This window comes from Pithys albifrons, chromosome 2 (assembly GCF_047495875.1).
Source record: "Pithys albifrons albifrons isolate INPA30051 chromosome 2, PitAlb_v1, whole genome shotgun sequence".
In the NCBI taxonomy this organism is placed as follows: Eukaryota; Metazoa; Chordata; class Aves; order Passeriformes; family Thamnophilidae; genus Pithys; species Pithys albifrons.
Window position 1 is genome coordinate 23,541,211 of NC_092459.1, and position 18,683 is coordinate 23,559,893.

Genomic DNA, 18,683 nt, shown 5'->3' on the forward strand with positions numbered 1-18,683 from the left:
CCAGCTCTGAATGTCGTGCTTCAGGCCTGCACCTTCTGTTGGCTGCTCAGCAACCCTCGATCTCTTTGGATCACACAGACCCAGGGAGACAGATTCAACTTCTTCACCTTCTTCATTTCTAGCCTGTAATATGAAAATTATAAAGAGCCCAGACAAGGTGTTGTGAGGGTGCTATAGCAGTAGTTTGTTAGTGTTTATGTAGCAGCTTGGAATATGCAAGAACAAAGTACAATAGCTTTTTTTATTGAAGCTTTTGGAAGAGATCTCTCAACTCTCTGATTTATCTTTGAAAGCTATAAATTTTATCTAGTAGGATTTCCTTTTCTCAAAAGAAGCCTGCATAGTCCATTCATATTTTTAATAACACCTTTTCCTACCCTTAGAAACCAAAAGCACTGTTGAGTGGTCATTCCATATGCACCATTGCTCTATTGAGATGTCAGTTTTAGGGAAAAGGAGTCTGTCCTTCTAGTCAGCTCTGCTACAATACTGGAAGATAAGTTATGTGAGAAGACCCCACTCACATCCTTTATGAGAAATCAAACTGAAGAGGCAATGGTGGAATAGTTTTTGGCATCTATGTGTATTACAACTAGCTATCTGCTTTTAAGTTGTGCTACCTTACTTAATACTGTATGAATGAACAAAATTAATGAATAAAACCCACTTTAGCTTCTAACTCTTCAAGAATCATGTTGCAACATTTTCAGAATAAAGTAGGAGGCTCAGAAAAGAGTTTTTCATAACAGCAAAATCTAGCAATCTCATATCTAAGAATGTTAACTTCTAGCCTAATTACAGTCTACTTAGTTCTTCAGCCTACAGATACCTCTGAGTAATGTGTACACAGAGCTATTGAGCATGTAAGTATTTTTAAGAATCTCAAAGTTGCTATTCTGAAGATGTTTATAATGAACTGAACAACGTTGCTTGAGTAAATTAACAGCTTTGATAAGAAGTCTGTAATTGTTCCATTTTTCGCACAGGCACTGTTCACATGTGTAACACTCATCCCACTGGATTGTTTGTTTCTAGCAAACATGTTTTCCATGATACAGCTGTAAGTCCCAAATATGCATTCCATTATTAGAGCAACATATTAAGCCGTTTAAAAATAGGAAATTATGCAGAACATCTGTTCTGAAAAGGATCCTTGGCCAACTAGGACAGCATGTAAAAAAAAAAAAAGGTTATATTCTGCTAAAATATGTAAGTCACTTTTGTTATTTCTCCATAAAGCACATGGCTATATGCAAGTGAAAAATAACACACATTAATCTGGGGGAGGGCTGAGTGAAGTGTCTTTTATATCTGCTAAAATATTGGTCATCCTTACTTGGCCTGCTCTGGGACTTAGTGAGGGTCAGGGCTTGATCATTCTTAGCCTGAAGGCCCTTGAGGTCACAGCGCAGGGGCTTTAGCTGCTTATCTGTGCCTCCGATTCTGCATTCCTCCTGCTCACTCGCCTGAGGGCTTCTCTGCAGCCTCTCTGGCTGATCGCAGGAACGCCCGCGATCGCAGTGCGGTTGTGCATCTGGGCGCTGCAGCCCCGCGGTCTCACATGGGCACGTCTCAGCGGAGCCCCGGCAGCATCGAAGCCCGGGATTGCCCGGGATGCGCCGTTCTGTGCCGGTGCCGCAGGGGGGTGCACGGCGCCCACGGAGTCCCCAGCGCCGCGCCCCGGGAGCCACGGGGCTCGGCAGGACCGACGTGCGGAGCCTTGCGAGCTCCCTTCTGCCAGCGCACTGGCTTCCCTGGAATCAGGTGATGTGCGGCAGCCGCCCGAGAGCCAGGCTTGTTACTGCTCTACAAAAGCGAGCTGATTTCCAGTAACGGGGTTGATTTCAAAGAAGTATTAATGTACTTCTTGTAAGAGGGATTTGGCCATGTACCAAGGCATGCTTTCCCTTGAGGAGGGAAAGGAGTGCTCTTTGTCATAGGTGAGGCACTGCAGAAGATCAGGTGGAAACTAGGTGGAAGATTGTGTAGCTGGAAGATGGTAGACCGTAATGCACAATACCATAGGTCACCTGTCAATAGGACCTGATAGGGCCGTGCTCTGCCATTCATCAGGGCAGAAGCATTAGCTGAGGTCAGGCTTTGGATTCTGTCAGGCAACCCAGCTGGAAAAAGCTGCTGCAAGGCCAATACCAAATTATCCTCATATTGCAAAAATTCCCCAACGCTGTGACATGCCGGAGATTGTGCCAGCCAACTGAATTCTAATCAAATAGCTTGTACTTTTGCATTTTATCTCTAAGGTGATTTCCCACTGTAGCGAGTCCTTTCATGATGGCTTTTGGAAGCTGTGGGAAGTACAGGTCAACACTGATGGAAATTTAATTTTTAGTTTAATTATGCATTATTTATATTTTACTTATACTAAACTATCTCATAATTCCTGGAATACATTTTCTTTTCTATTGTTATGTTCATTGTGGAGAAATGGATAAATATGAACAGAAATTAAGCATTTGAATAATGATTTTACTGAGTGTATTTCAGCAAAATTCCTTCTAATTTATAGTAATTTAAAATATCAATTGAAAGTAACAGGCTATTTTTGTCCTTTAACATCACAGATTAAATGATATTAAAGTGGATCAACTTTTAAAGTAAAATAAGTTTACAAATTTAAGACAAAATCTAGAGCAACTGAATGTTCTCATTAGTAAATCTTTACTACTTTAACCTGATTAGATGATAATGCAATGCAGAATACAAAATATCCAATGTATGTAATCAGGCTATGTAAGTCCCCTGGGACTGCATGTTGTCAGAAATGATGAAAATTCAAACCAGACACAAATGATAGTACAAATAAGGGCAATGTAAAACCAACTATGAGAAGCTTTAAAAAATCACTAGTGAAGACGCAGATGAATTAATATTTTGCTATGGTTCTATGCCAGTCATTTAAGAGGACATCCATACTTGCAAATGCCTATATTATCAGGATATAAAAAATTACTGCAGAATTCTGGGTTTGTATTTCATGTTATAAAACAATAAGCAGAATGCTGGAAGGCAAATACACTAAATCTGAAAGTCCTGAGCATCCAGGGTCTGACTCTGTGTTAAACTGCATTATCAAACAGGTAGGCTTTTCCAGCATCAAGACAACATCTACTTGATTTGTGGACAGAACTTACATTCTTTCTTTCTAAAGGTAGGAGAAGATGGAAATAAGCATTCTGTGTTTATTCTATCACATGCATTTTGAGCCTGTGGTTGTATTTATGCAAGGAAATTCTGATGCTTTCACAGGCTTTCAAAAGGAGATGGGATATTTTCTGGGTGCTAGTAGGTCAATCTCTACCATTTCCCCACTTGGAAAATAACCTTATGGATGAAACTTTCATGGAAGAAATAGGTTATCTGAGGACATGAAATTCAAAATGTATAAAAGGGCTAGATCCGCATATGCACTTGAGCATTACAATACAGTTTTGTAACATAACGATGTATATATGGCCAGACTTCACGAATGAAGATTTGGGAAGGGCTCTCCCCACATGGGTGCCCTTCCAGCCTGCACAGTGGATGTTTTAGGTGAGGCACAGCGTGCACAGAACTGGCCCCACCGTTTAAGTCCTGAGGTCCATCTGCCACGGCCGAGTGAGCTTGGACAGTGACAGTGAAGTCCTCGGGACCATCTACAGCACCCGGTACTAACCGGGACTGACCCTGCTGAGCATCTGAGTTCTGACAGGATGGGATGGCAGGGAGGCATTGAACTGCCTGGGGATGGTCCCCACTGAGACTCAAACTCAGGCCCTTGGGATTCAGACTAGAGTGCTTTCCTTTACGCCACAGGACCACCCCTACATCAAACTATATCTACCGGATAACCACCTACTTTCATATCTAAAAATGATTTGATGCAAAACTGAGCTTTTGGTAGAGCCAAGTAATCAGAAAAACTTGGTCACCCAGCATGATGCAACATCTTGTTCTTCAGGGACATAAGGCACCCCCAAAGCTTCTTCTGAAACTGGTCCTCAGTCATCCTTTCACAACAGCAGAGAGCACTAGTTTCTTTTGAACTCTAAGAGAAGTGAAGTGGCTGTTTGTCTTTTCCCTATTGTGGTAGGAAGATTGAAACCTAGGCAGCAGCCTGTCTGGAGACTGTTCCACAACAACCTCCTGGCTGAGGAAGTGGTAAATGTTAAAAAAATAAAGTTTAAGATTTTTAGATGTAGAATGGGAAAAGAGGAAGAGGGAGGGTGGTGCTCTGCATCAGAACACACAATGCTTTCTCTGGGGAGCTGGAAGTGCTGGATTCTGATCTCTGCTGTGATGACTGCTTATACATTCCGTTTTAAGTAGTAATTGGGTAAAATACTGAAGTAGTCCCTGGATGTGGCATGTGCAATGGAAGCAACAGAAACCACTGAGCAGCTCATTTATAAATTCTGCAGAAATACACCAGATTTCAAGTACTTATTGGTCTGAAGTCATAGAGTCTTCTAATAGGTAAAAAAAAAACAAAAAACAAACAAACAAAGAAATTAGTGAATATTACACTACAACAAGTAGAGTTTCTGTTTCATTTCCATCATTTTTTTGATAAACTCTTTTAGGAGCAGAAAGTTGATAGATGCTCCACATTTTTAACTCCTTGTTAGCTGTGAGATTGAGCTGAGGGATCAGATACTTTCAAAATAATCTCCACAGATCTCAGCGACTTCCACCAAGGAAGACAGCCATCACAACAGAAAAAGAGAGCACTTAAACTATGTTGCTGTAGAAGGAAAACCTGCTTGTTGTTGTTTTTCCTTTTTCAAATGGATATGTTGACAAACAAGGCATACTTCCTGCAGTGGAACCAAAACCTGTATGCAAGTGGGGCCAATTAACAATCAGCTTAGTAACCGTGCCAAAGCCATTTGTTCTTTTGAAAAGCTGCTAAGTAAAATTGTGCTAACAAAAATGTGGATTCTTTGTGAGTGTCACTTGAAAATTATTAATATCATCAACATGACAGCCATGATGTGTTACATATTTAATCCATTTCTTTATTCCTCACCTATTTCCTCTACTCAATTTTGCAATATAAATTTCAGGTTTTAATCTCGAAATAGCTTACCTACATTACTGAAGCCAACAGAAAGGTACTAAAGGTTTTGCAGATGAGAAAATAATATTTTGAGCTCTGAGTGTCTCAGAAGCAACAACATGGTGAATAGGTATTTTAGTTGAATTTTATGTTAAAACCATCAACAAAATATAAGTGCTCTTCCATTATAATTATCACTATCTTGTTTCAAAATTAATGTTTCTTATATTAATATCTAAAATGTCAGGATTTCATGGTCTCAAAATCATGAATTATTTCTGTACAGGAAATGCATATACCTTAGATGACTGTTGAATATGACTGTTGCAAAAAAAAACCCTTCCCATTACCTAAAAATAAATTTTGTATTAATTTTTAATTGCAGCTATTTGCATTCAAGATCCCCCTGGTCTACCAGACACAAAAGAGCACAACATGACAGAATAACTAAAATTTGAGGGAGGCACCCAGGGTTTTATCTGCCTACTATGGCTACAAGGCCAACCAAGTAACAGAGGAAGAGCCTGGAAGAAAAAATCACTTAGCTCCAAATGCTTTCCTCAGCCTCCTAAACTTCTCATTGTAGATTGTATTATATTATATGTTTATGTTTTCATAGCAAGTCAAAGTTCTCTCACTATAAAAGATATATCAGGGTATGGAAACACTCTGGACAGCAAAGAACAAATTAAAGTTCTATGTAGCTTTTCAATCTCTGATGGGCACAGATTGTTTTCTAGGAAAAATAAAATGAAGACATAGAAGAATTTTTTTAAATGATGTTAAGAAAATCTAAACCAGTAGTACTAATATTCTGCTTTTAGTAACACCTGTTGACAGTCCTGACTTGTAAGTTTCCCTCCTTATAGAATTAAACATTCTTTTGTCCCTTTCAAACTGTTTCAGTCCCACATTTTAAAACTGAATTTGAAGACTTGGTCCAGCAATCAATTAACATTTACTAATTGAAAATACATATTACTATAATTACACACACTAGGTATTAATAAATTATTAATTTAATATTTTTTCTCTTATAAAATCCATTTTAAGTTGGCTTATCTTAAGCTGGGTTGAAAATATTCCCTTCCCAAGGTTGAATTTTCTTGAAAACTTTTAGTCAAAGGCTGACTGAGAAGTCTGAGAGCAAGACTATGAAAACATTCAGTAGTTATTTGCAAACACTAGAAAATATCCCAGTGGTCTTTTTTGAGAAGACTCTAGCCTTTGGGGTAGATACTTCAAGTATGAATATGCTTTAAGCTAGACATAGGCCTTTTGCCATCTTTGTTAAAAATCTGTCTACTTTTGTCAGAGTGATAAATCTTTGAGATATAAATATCATCTGCCATCCCTGGCATCAGACAGTATAAAGTAAAGCTTTTAAAGTCTGGGTTTGATCTCACTACTCTGACAGAAAAGGTGCTCCAGAACCTACTGCTGTCTTGATTGCAAGTGTTCTTCCTGTAAGTGCCACTTCAACCTTATTCCTGGTCTTTTGGGGTATTTTTTACAACCAACAGTGTTCATTTCCTTAAATAACCTTTTCTGCTTCCCCGATGCATTCATAGGCTGCACTGTACCTCCTCTCAGATTCTTTTTGGTTTCACTGAGCAAGTTAAGTTTATTTTCTCCTCACCTACTTTCTTTGCAAAGTTAAATAGTTTGATTTAACTGCTCCTAGCATGCAGGTAACTACCAATGTGATTTGTCCAGAATTTAATTTTTTTTAACAAGACCATGTTCGAGTTTCTCCACTAAAATGTCTTCAACGTATCATCTCAAATCCCTTCAGATTGGCACTCACTAAACAAAGACTCACAAGACTCCCAGGAGCTGCCAGACCAATACCCCTCCATCACAGAATGACTGAGCAAATTCCACCCTCAGAGCTCTTACCTCCACACTCACAACACCTACCATCCCCACCGAGGACCTGAGCAGGATCCTTCCAGCTTGGAGATCTGGAGACAAAACTAATCTTTCCATCTAACAGTTACTTGCCATGGTTTCAGGTTGATGGCCATATGGACAAGAGGCATGGAGAGCAGGGGAAGGCAGGCACCAGACCTGACAGGCAGGAGACTGTTTCTTTTATGGTCTCTGACACGCTCGGCTGTGCTCAGCCAGCAAGAGGAAGAAGCCGTATGATGTGAATGTAGAGAGGACAAACACCGGAACCGGTGTGTTGGAGGAAAAGGGCTGGAGAAATACACTGGGACTGACAGCCTGAGGGACAAACACAGAGACCGCCAGAGCCTGCGAGCTGCAGCTGAAAAGCATTCAAGGGAGCAGCAGATAACTGTGGATGAAAACTAGAGAAGAAATGAACCTGCAAGGCAACTGTTGGAACTAATAACCATCTATGCTGAAGAGTGTGGATCAGGGGATAGCTAAGGATCTCTGACATGCTAGCAGGAAACTGGCTTTGCCTCAGCAAAAGGCTTTGAACAAGGTATTTGATTACCAAAGAGGGTAGGAATTGTGTGTGAGACGGTGTCAAAGACAGACAAGAACCAAGGAATGGAGTACGCAACCAGAGGCCACAGAAGACACAGAAATCAAAGAGACTGGTTGAACAAGTGCCTCAGAGCAATGAGAGGACTGACCAGGCGAGTGTGGGAACAGCTGTGACATGGAGGAGTGAAACAAGAATTGACAGAGTGAAAGCTGAAGCACAAAGGTCAGCAGAGGAGTGAGGACTGGACAGCAAGGAAGGAGCTAGTGATAGGGCAGAGGCAGGTTGGGAGCAGGCTGGAGGAGACATGGCAGGAGCCACACTTGGGAAGAATGAGCACAGGAAAGCACATTCCCCTAAGAAGCCTGGTAGGAAACAGAAATTTCACCCCAACTCCTGCCATTAGCAAACATCTGAGAGTTCCTCAAAAAAAAAAAACAACTCTTCCCCTGTGTTCCTGTTTCATATGGAGGAGTATAAATATTGTCAGTCTCCCTGAAATCCAACAGCAGAATTTTTGTGTTGTAGTTGAAGAGTCAAAACCTGCCAATAAGCTACACAACAGGGCTTTTTTTATGTTTTTAACAACAGTAGGAAATTAAACACAAAGTTCCTGTTAACATACTTTTCTTAAGGCTGTAAATTAAGCACTAAAATGTTACCAAATCCCAGGTTCACCATGCAGCCTTAGTTCAGCCTGCTTATTTGTACATCCTGATGGAGTCATGATGGTGTGATCGCATACTGTTACACCTGCAGTGTCTTGCTCTTATTTAGTGCAAATGATGGATGATATCCCCTCCATAAACAGTTATTCAGTATTTTGTTTTGTCATGCTCAGTTCAATGGGCCCCAGAACCTAACTTACTTCATGCTATTCAAATACTGCTGTTAAGAATAAATTATTTTTTCACAGACTGTTTTGAGCTGCTCATCACTACAGTAGTATCAGACTGCTTCACTCCCATTACACAGGATGCCAACTGAAACCAGGAGATCAGTTTTGTTACCTAGGTTGAATTGAGATGCCAGGGATCTGACTTTCAAGAGTTATTACAATTATGAATCAGTAATAATCAGACTACAGCATACATGGAGTTCAGTGGTGAATGGCTGCTGGAGAACTTCTATAAATCCAACTACATGCTTTGTCAGGCACTTAGAAAATGGAAGATAAAAAATGTTTTAAGCCAGTTGTTCAGTACATTCACATTAACCTTGTGCCCACCCTTCAATCTCCAAGGCAGCACTTGCTGCTTTTTAAAAGAAATAAGAGATCCTCTCTCTTCCTGCAATCTCCTGTTTTATTCATTTACACACTTTACAACTTCTGCAGCAAAACTCCTACACATAAGAGTCATCCTAAGAGCACTTCCATCCTGTGATGAATCCAGAGTACATCCTGTGAAATACCAGTACACCATCATACAATTAAAGTCTATATGACAACACAGATGCATAAGCCTCTGAATTAAAACTGCACATGTAACCTTAATTCCAGTGCTCCATAACATCTGAATACTTGCCTCTGCCAAACTATTCTTTTAACATCATACTCCTGTGTAGTGTTATATATAAATACAAATGGATATATTGCTATATAAAGACATACTTTTTATGTGCCACAGTAGGATGTTACACAATACAACTCTCAAGAGTGACTCCTGTGGCAGTGAAGGAAAAGGAAACATCTGCATTTAGACTATAATTACTGTGCATCTGTGAGACAATTACTGGTCATTTTAAGTTGTGCAAACAATGATCAACAAGATTAGAGCTGATTAATATTTTTCCAGCCTGCCTTCAGCTACTGTACAGAATTTACGATTTATAACCACTTACATAAAACATTTTTTCCTACAGTTGAGACTGCTAGCACATTTTAGCAGCTTAGATTTATGTTACTACCTCTCACAGAAGGACACTGGGATGTAAAAAAGAAAAATTCAGAACAGTTAAAAATCTAACTTCTCAGTGAGGCTCTGCTAATTTAGTAGCAAGTTAGCTTCAGCTCCAAGGACCAAGGGTGCACTTTGACACTCTTTCAACACTTGAGATGAAAGGGAGTCAGACTGGTTTAAGCTCTCATCCCATTTTCAGTAAATAAGCATTTGCCCTGGGAATGAAAATTGACTTGGACAAAATAAAGATTGTATGGAATCAGCTCACCTATCAAGATAAATCCTGCAACATTAGAGGGCTTTGCCCACCAGTGTAGAATGATTTGCAGGGGTGTATAGAAAAATAACACAGATTTGATGTGATTTTCAATGACATAACTTTAAGTAAATACACTCAAAACAAGCTGCCACCACAAGGCACAATCAATTCAAATGACCTTAACTGTCCAGATAAGAGCTAGCAGTGACGTCAGTTAAGGTGCTCTAAATATGGATTTGTACTGTTACTACTATGCTTATTTCGATGTCACTTTACATAAATGTTTCATCAATAATTATTAGCACTATTACAATTAAATTATTTCTTTTGCACTATGCTTAATAGTTGTAGTAACTCATCTATGGAAAAAATCCCTAGAAAGGCAATAATAATTTTAAATACCAGATCTAATTCTTAGTGTATCACTGTTGTGTTTTAGGAAAAAGTAGTTTTGAAATTGTAAAGCTATCACCTCCCTGACCTAGTGAAACTCATGGCAATACACCTTTAACAAATTCCTTCAAAAACCTAAACTGCCTAGGAGCTGGGCAAAAGGAATGGAAGAAATGGGCAATTGCTACAACGCAATGGATGAGCTGCAGGGTGGAGAGGGAAAAGCAGCCAAGAGGAAATTGGGAGCAGGCAGCAAGGGAGGAGGTCACAGAAGCCAGAAGAACAGGGGGAAAATGAACTCTTTGGGCAAAGCAGTTTATGAAGAATTTGGTAGGCATGTGTAAGTCTGGAAAGAAAACTAGCTTTGAAATCAACCTAATGGCCACTGAAGGCTTCCTCTTTATTTCAAAGATGACTGGATTTAGCATGTTTAGTCATATTTGCAAAGATCCCATGCACCTAAAATAGATTCCTTAAGGTATTTTTAAAATGTTCAACATGGCTAGATGCTTAAATCTTGTTAAAAACTTTATGAAACAATCACGTAATAAACTGTCAGGGGCTTCTCAAAATCCCCATCAATATCCTTTAAGTCTTTGTCCTGGTTTCAGCTGTGATAGTCTTTTGATTCCTAGAAACTGATACAGTGCCATATTTTGGATTTAGCATAAGAATAACATTGATAACACACTGTTGTTTTAATTGTTGCTGACCAGGGCTGACACTACATCAAGGACTTTTCACCTTCTCATGCTACTCAGCCAGGACAGCTGACCCCAGCGGATCAAGGGGATGTTCCATACCATCTGGTGTCATGCAGAACAATAAAACTGGGGGGAGTTGGCTGGGGGTGGCAGTCTCCTGTTCAGGAACTAGCTGGGCATCAGTCAGCAGGTGGTGTGCAAGTGCATTGGGCATCAACTGTTTCATATATTCTTTTATAATTATGATTATGATTATTATTTTCCCTTCATTTTCTGTCTTATTAAGCTGTCTTGATCTCAGCCTACAAGTTTTACCTTTTTCTTATTCTATCCCACTGCTGGGGTATGAGTGAACAGCTCTGTGGTGTAACCTGATGGGTTAAACCATGGCAGTCCTAAAAATGAAAATAAATGCAGCACTTGTTTCCCTTTTTATGTACATTCACATGTTTCCTGTGTTTCTTCATCGTGGTTGTGCTCAAATTATCTGAGAGACAACATGTGCATGTGTGTGTGCACATGTGCAGGCACAATCTGGTAGCTCACAGCTGTGTCATACATTTGAGAACATTAATATACTCATAGAATCACAGAAGTTGGAAGGGACCCACAAGGATCATGGAGTCCAAATCTTAACCCTGCACAGGACCATCCCCAAGAGTCACACCATGTGCCAGAGAGTATCATCCAAACTCTGTCAGGCTTGGTGATGTGGCCACTTCCCTGGGGAGCCTGTTCCAGAGACCAACCACCCTTTAGGAAAGAACATTTTCCCAATAGCCAACTTAAACCTCCCCTGACACAACTTCAGACCATTCCCTTGGGTCCTGTCACTGGTCACCACAGAGAAGAGATCAGTGCTTGCCCCTTCTCTTCCTCTCACAAGGAAGCTGTAACTTCTCTTCTCCAGGCTGAACAAGCCAAGTGCCCTCAGCTGCTCCTCATATGCTTCCCCTCAAGGCCCTTCACCATCTTCATTGCCCTCCTTTGGACACTCTCTAAGAGCTTAATATTTTTCTTATATTGTGGTGCCTAAAACTGCACATGATATTCAAGGCAAGGCCACCCCAGAGCAGAGCAGAGCAGAGCAGGACAATCCTGTCTCTCGACCAGCTGATGATGCTTTGTCTGATGCCCCCAGGACACGGTTGGCCCTCCTGGCTGCCGGGGCACTGCTGACTCATGTTCAACTTGCCATCAACCAGGATCCCCAGGTTCTTCTCCATGGCACTGCCTCCCAGCAACATGTTAATAAAAATGCTGAAAGTGAAAGATGATACAATAACGCTTTGCCAAATTTGCTTCTAAATGCAATTTGCAGGAGACAAATTCCAGCACCAGCAGATGTCTCCAAAAGAAAGATGGTATGAATGCAGTCTGTAGATTACATAGGTACTACTTGGAATTAACCAAGTCTTGTGCAGGGTGATAGGTAATTTTTGCATGTTGTCTGCATTAGGTCACTGAAATAGCACATAAAGGACAACATGGTACTGGAAAACTAGTAAATAACAGCAGAGTAAGAATAAACGGAAATTAACAAAATGAAATGGCGATTATTTAGCACATAAAAGCAAAAACCAGCATAGCTGAGTAAGACCATGAATAGGACAGCTCATGGCTTTACATGCACTAGACACTGATTTAACTTTGCTTTCATGGTTGCTTCATCAGGGTCTTTACAGTGCAGGTTTCACTTCAGCTACCTCGGGAGTAGTCTCAGTGGAGCCAAAAAAAAGCTGCTTTCATCAGTAGTTTTTTCACATGACCTCACAGACATCTGACCTCCCTCTGGCTTCCTTGTAGTGACTTGTAGCAATGTTGCACCCACCCCTAAGGAGCTAAAGTGCTTCAGCAAAGGCCAGTCTTTAAATAATTACAAACAGGTTCATCAGGAGACCTTGAGGGATACCTACAAGTATCAGTGCTGCAATCATTATTTGTCATCAGTTTGTTCTTTGTAGGTTACTTCAGAGATCTTTTTTTTCTAACACTATTCCACAGATAATCATCTCAATATGTGCTGTTGCTACAGACCAATAACTTTCGATGTGTAAAGTACAGGGGTTTAGAGAGGAAACAGGGTTTTCACATCTGAAAATGAAGGAACCAGATTTATTTATGACCCAATCCCTGTAGTCTCACCTGCCACATGTCTTACAGTGATCATGTTATGACAAACACAGAGTACATTTTGGTACATGTCATGATCTTAAATAATCCATGGTGGCTACATGAGTTGGGCAGTTTAGGAGCCCTTCAAACTGTTTAACAATGGAGATGTCAAAAGACGCTACTTTATCACCATCTCTTTTCCACTATGTTTGTTGATTTACAGGTGAAATTAGAATTTGGCAGAACTATATGTCTAACTGACCCCATAGGTCAGGAGCCAGATATGTTTACACACACTCAAGGCCATCTTTTGTTACAGCTCAGCACAGGAGGGAAAAAAACCGCCACCTGAATAATTTTGCTTCAGAGCAGACGACCTTTGTGCACCACTTTTTCCACACCTTCAGAATATTTAACTATCTATACATAAACAACTGACCAATTTGTGATAGGAGTGATATGCAACACTACTTTGCCTTGCATGAAATCATGCTAATTTAAAGAACACAGTTCTGTTTCTTCTCAAGAGTTCTCCTTGTGTTCAAGAATTCAATGTATGCTTCAGGTAATAGGTATCTGTACTCTCCTCAGTGTGAAGCTGATGTAAAACTGTCACCTATAGAGAACATCAGCACAGATAATACAACCACCAATGAGAGGGTGATCTACAGGGCACAAGATATAACAATGTGCCCTAAAAGGGGTAAGCTTCACACCACTATGTTTGTGTTGCATGGAAGTAAGGTGAATAAAAGTGAAAATGGCTGTAAACTCTGTTTAGTAGGAATTGGTATTAGCATAAAATGTTCTCATTAATTACCTGGAAGATGTAAAAAAATAATGAAATTTTCAAAGAAAACTAATGTTTATTTCTGCAAACATCTGCTCGTGCAGATTTTCAAGGGGAGCAATTATTGTCTTCAGCAGGATTACTCCCATCCACACAATTACACCTAATTTAGTTCTGACAAGATCAGGGACAATAGTGGAAAAACCTCAGATTGCTATGCAGGAAGTGAGAAATAATACAAGTAAATTCAGAGAATTATAGCAGCAGCTAGGAAACTGAAAAACAAGATTTAGACACAACAAAACCAAACAAATACAAAGTGGTGTAAATTAGCAGAAATAATGAAGCTTAGCAGCTAAACATCTACAAAACTTTTAATGAAATATCTGAAAAGTTTTTAAGCAACAAAATATAGCTACAAAATAGGCTAACATATTTTAGGCCTGATTACTCAAAAATTTCCTGGAGCAAAGAAAAAGCTTTCCATAAGGCTGTTTCATAGTTACTTTGGAGATACCATTTTTGTCAGAAAATAGGAACAAAAAGACATGAGTAGGGAAAAATCAAAACGGAGAACTGTTTCATGAGGAGAAGCTGTCTTCTGGTTAGCAGACATCATACATCATTTTTTCAAGTGATGACTAAGCAGAATATGGCCATACCTGCCTACAAATATTTCCATAATGTAAACATCAAGACAACAGATGATTTATTTTAAATGGTTCAAGTGGGCAGAGCTAGGAATAACAGGGGGTGAGAGGGGAAGAGGAAAAGAGAAAGAAATTATGCAGACTAACAAGATTTCTGGCACTGACTCATGTAAAACTAGACAAAGATGAAGGCCAAAAGTCTCTGATCTTTGAGACATTGATACAAAGTGGGACGAAGATGCACCAAGCTGTGAGATGGACGATGTCATGGTTTCTTGGTACTTCATAACGCTGCGGAGATTTGTCATGGCATAAACCTTATTCACCCTGTCACCATGGCATTAATAATACATTCAGAATAACTCACAATGTCCACAAGAAATTAAGTTGGTGACTTATGTTTTCTGGATCATAGTCTAATAAAGATTATGATTTATTCTTTTTCTGTAGAAATGGGAGTTCATCAAGGCTGTAGAAGGAAAGGCTATCAAAAGAACTATATAATGCTGCATAAAAGATACACTGCAAAAGCAATTTCAAGCAGGTGACATAATGGTGACAGCACTGAGAGAAGTTTTCTCTAAATTTGGGATTTATTATTGTTTCAGTGGTAGGTCTTGTCAGACACAGCAGACACATGATATGATAAGAAAGTGAAGTTATATACCAACACTAAACATTTTCTATTCTTACACTTTTTTTTTTGCTGGTCCTGAAGCCTCTGATGTGTTACTGGCTTCAGGGGAAATGAGGGCTTTCTTAGCTTCACTGATCCATTATTCAAAGCCTGTTTTGCTGCTTACACCATTTCTACAGTTTTAGCTCTTTAATTCAGCAGCACTGATGCTCTTTTTCCAGAGGTGGTAATCAGTGGTAGTTACTAACAGCCTCAGAAATTACAGGCAGGCATAGGCCTCCCATGGAAAAAATTATGAACTGAACAAAAAAGGGAATTAAAAAAACACCAACAGGAGGGGCATGTAAAATAATAGAGATAATGGAAGAGATATAAGACAGACAACAAAGCAGGGAAAGGACCAGAAGTGAATAATGAACAGAGGAAAGCCTGGTGAGAGGCTGGAAACCTAGTAAGAATAACAGAACTAGACAAAATGGTCTAGAGAGCAAGACAGGATGAGAATGAAAGGGAGATGGTTGAGAAGAAAGGAAGATCAGATCCTTTAAGAGCAGAAAATGAATCTATCAGATCAAACTAAACCACAGAAACACAAACACTGCAAAATAAATTACAAGTAGAAGCATGAGAGAACTGAGGAAACTGGGGAGTAATGGAGAGAAAGCAGATAAATTAAATGGATCAGCTAATAAGTAAAAATTCTGACAGTTGCTGGGAGCTCTGGCTTTCTTTTCTTTGCACAAGTTTCTTACTCTCTCTGAGGCAATGTCATTCCACTAAGGAAGGCTTTCTCAAAACATCTTCAGAGCTCACTGATAATTTTTTGTGGTCAATTAACACTGACTTAGGAAGGTTCAGTTAGATTGTAGCAACCTCAAGACAGTATTTTTAGAGTGTGTCAATAGTTACCATTTTAATGATCCCGATTTAATAGAAGTTGTTCAAGACCCTTCATATTAGCACAAATAAGTTAGTTTTAAAAAGCATCAAAGCAGTGAGCTCTCATTAATAAAAGAAATGCATTATGTCTCCAAGACATAGTATGTCTTCTTGCACATTTACATTAGGAACTGTGTGTTTCAATATCATATTTCCACACAAAAAGGATGTTATCAGTATTAAAAGAACTGAATGTAGATCAAACTGAGAAGCAAAGAATGATAAGACTTGATCTATGTTTTGTTAAGCAGAAAGATTATAAATCCTCTATAAAGCAGAAGAGACCTCAAAATTGGATCTAGTAATGAGATTTCATATAAATTTCATTCAGTATATAGCATCTCTGATAAATCTGAGTGAGGAATTTCAATAACATATACATCTGCTCTAAAAACCTGTTTAGTAATATCACTATAAACTATCAAATTAAATATCTTATTTGAATATTGACTGTAGACTGAATATTAAATAAAAAACTGAAATTCAAAAAAAGCTCTCTTCAATACTGGATTATTTTAGAGTTATGCATCAACATTAAATAGAGTCTTACAAACTTTTACCTAGATTTGCTGAGCATGGAAACTGAAAAAGTTTTTAAATTGAGAAACAGGTTTTGAATGGTTCAAAAATTAGAACTATATTACATGACTCTATAATATACTTTGAGTACTATTTATCCCTAAAGGTAGAATACTTACAGGTTTGCGAGTTGGGGTAACTTGAACAGAATGGTAAAATTCTGGTTGGACTCGGCTGCTTTTCTTGATTTTTCTTTTTCTTACAGAAGTTTCCTGCTCACTTAGATGGTGAGCTTCCACTATAGGCTGTGTTTCCTCAAGGCGAGGTGCTACACGTCTTCTAGCATGACGAGGACTTGATCTAAAGCCCTGTAAGAGAAAAAGCAATCCCTGAGTTGGGCACCTCCCCCAATGGAGCCATGAAATATCAGCAAAATCACACAGGATATGAAGAACAACTTGAGGTACAGGCATGCTCACCTTAAATTAATGGAATGCCCACATATACTGCATGCAACAATAAAGAGATCTTGCTAAGTGCTGTTCATATCACATATGTTTTATATTTCTCAATTACATGTATTATTGACACAGCTCATAGCAGTAAGTCCTGTTGATTTTTTATAAGCTCACATTTTTAGTTATTTATAACTAAATAGTTCTAATTTAAAATTTATAATTAAAATTTTCCAGGTTAATTCTTGGCCTCATGAGAAATTTTAGGGAGCGTGGACTGTAAAGGTGCATTTTTTTTCCTAAGAATGAAAGTGAAGAAAAATGCATAGATAGCAACAATTATAACCAACATTTCTTGTTAAGAGCTCAGATAGTGCTAGTTTTGGGGGAAGACTTTACCATTTGGAATAAATAATTAAGACAGAGTGCTGTCTTTTGCTATCATCTGAGAAACACGTGTATATTTGGCAAAATTCACGAACTCAGGAAAAACTGCCCTTCAGAAATGCATTTTAGAGACTTGCTGAGAGAACCTCTGAGCATCATCCAAAATGGCTCATGGCCTTACAGAATTTCATTCCTTTAATGGCAATATGTATAATTGTATCCCTGTATTGCTACCTGCAGAGCATTTACAGTGAGGATTCTCTCATTTTATTGAGTTCCCTGATGAGCATGCACAAACCTAACATACATCATTTGTACCAAATACAATGTTGGTTGATATTAAACTTGGCCAGGTTGTAACACTCATTTACTTAGTCACATCAGGTTTCAGACTACGTGAGCCAAATCTAAGTCCTTAGTAACAGTCTGCAGTTTAAAGACCACATTTTCTTTCAAAACCAAGAATAGATGCAACAATTCCTAATTTTCCACCTTTTTTTTTTCTTCTAGGTAGATATCTCTGCTGAAGTCCTTATGCAACAAAGCTAGCATTAGAAATGGCTCATCCATATACAGAATCAAACGTCTGCAAAGTTAGATTTTAGATTAAACTGCAGAAATTTATACTGTGAATCTACATATCCTGAATTCCTGCCAGCAGAAAACTAGTGGGAGCAATACATTTCCATATAAGCCGGGGCGGGGGGGGGGGGGGAAGGTCCCTCATTCCCTTGGCTTTTGGGTTTTGTATTTTGTTTTGCCTTTATTTGTTGTTGTTTTAATTAGGAAATCAGGATAGAAAAGTTATGCTAAAATGATATTATCTTGGTAAATTGGAACAATCAAAAGTTAGATGTATGGCTCAGTGAAAATAGGATTTACTCCTCTAATGTTCATGAGACTGCAAGGGAGGACAGCAACAGTCTGTTCTGGATACTTCATTATTTAAAGGTGTTCTCCATTAAGTAAATATGCCTTTAAATGGCAAAACACACACATATTTACATACACATGCTAGTAATTGCTACAGACACACATAGCATGCAACAGATTATGTGAAAGGGCTGAAGTGGCAAGGTGAAGTAAATTCCAGATAACAGCCCTCTACTCCTGAACACTGGAGAGGAGGGACAGGAATAGAGCCCAGCTCTACTTAGTCGACCTGGGAGGTCCATGTATGTGGTGCAGAAGGGCTGTGAAATACATATGATGCAAAGGTATGCACAAAATTTCATTAACCTTTTTTTATGATCCCTCTTACTCTACTGAAGCAATAGAATCTAGACCATAGGTAGGGACAGACTTTAACACCCTTTATCTTAATGGAATCAGGACTCTGTCCAAAGCAAACAGTGCAGTGAAAGCCACTGCACCAGCAGATCTGGACAGATTTAGGAAGTTCTCCAAACATTCAGAA

General features: G+C 39.1%; 1 protein-coding gene across 1 annotated transcript in view; it reads right to left on the bottom strand.

The window, feature by feature from the left end:
* The window catches only part of LOC139668697 (dystonin-like), a 301,638-nt gene that overhangs the window by 268,666 nt on the left and 14,289 nt on the right, over positions 1–18,683 (bottom strand). Inside the window, 1 exon segment of the mRNA XM_071548494.1 lies at positions 16,604–16,792. Within this exon segment, the coding sequence (XP_071404595.1) occupies positions 16,604–16,792 (189 nt within the window).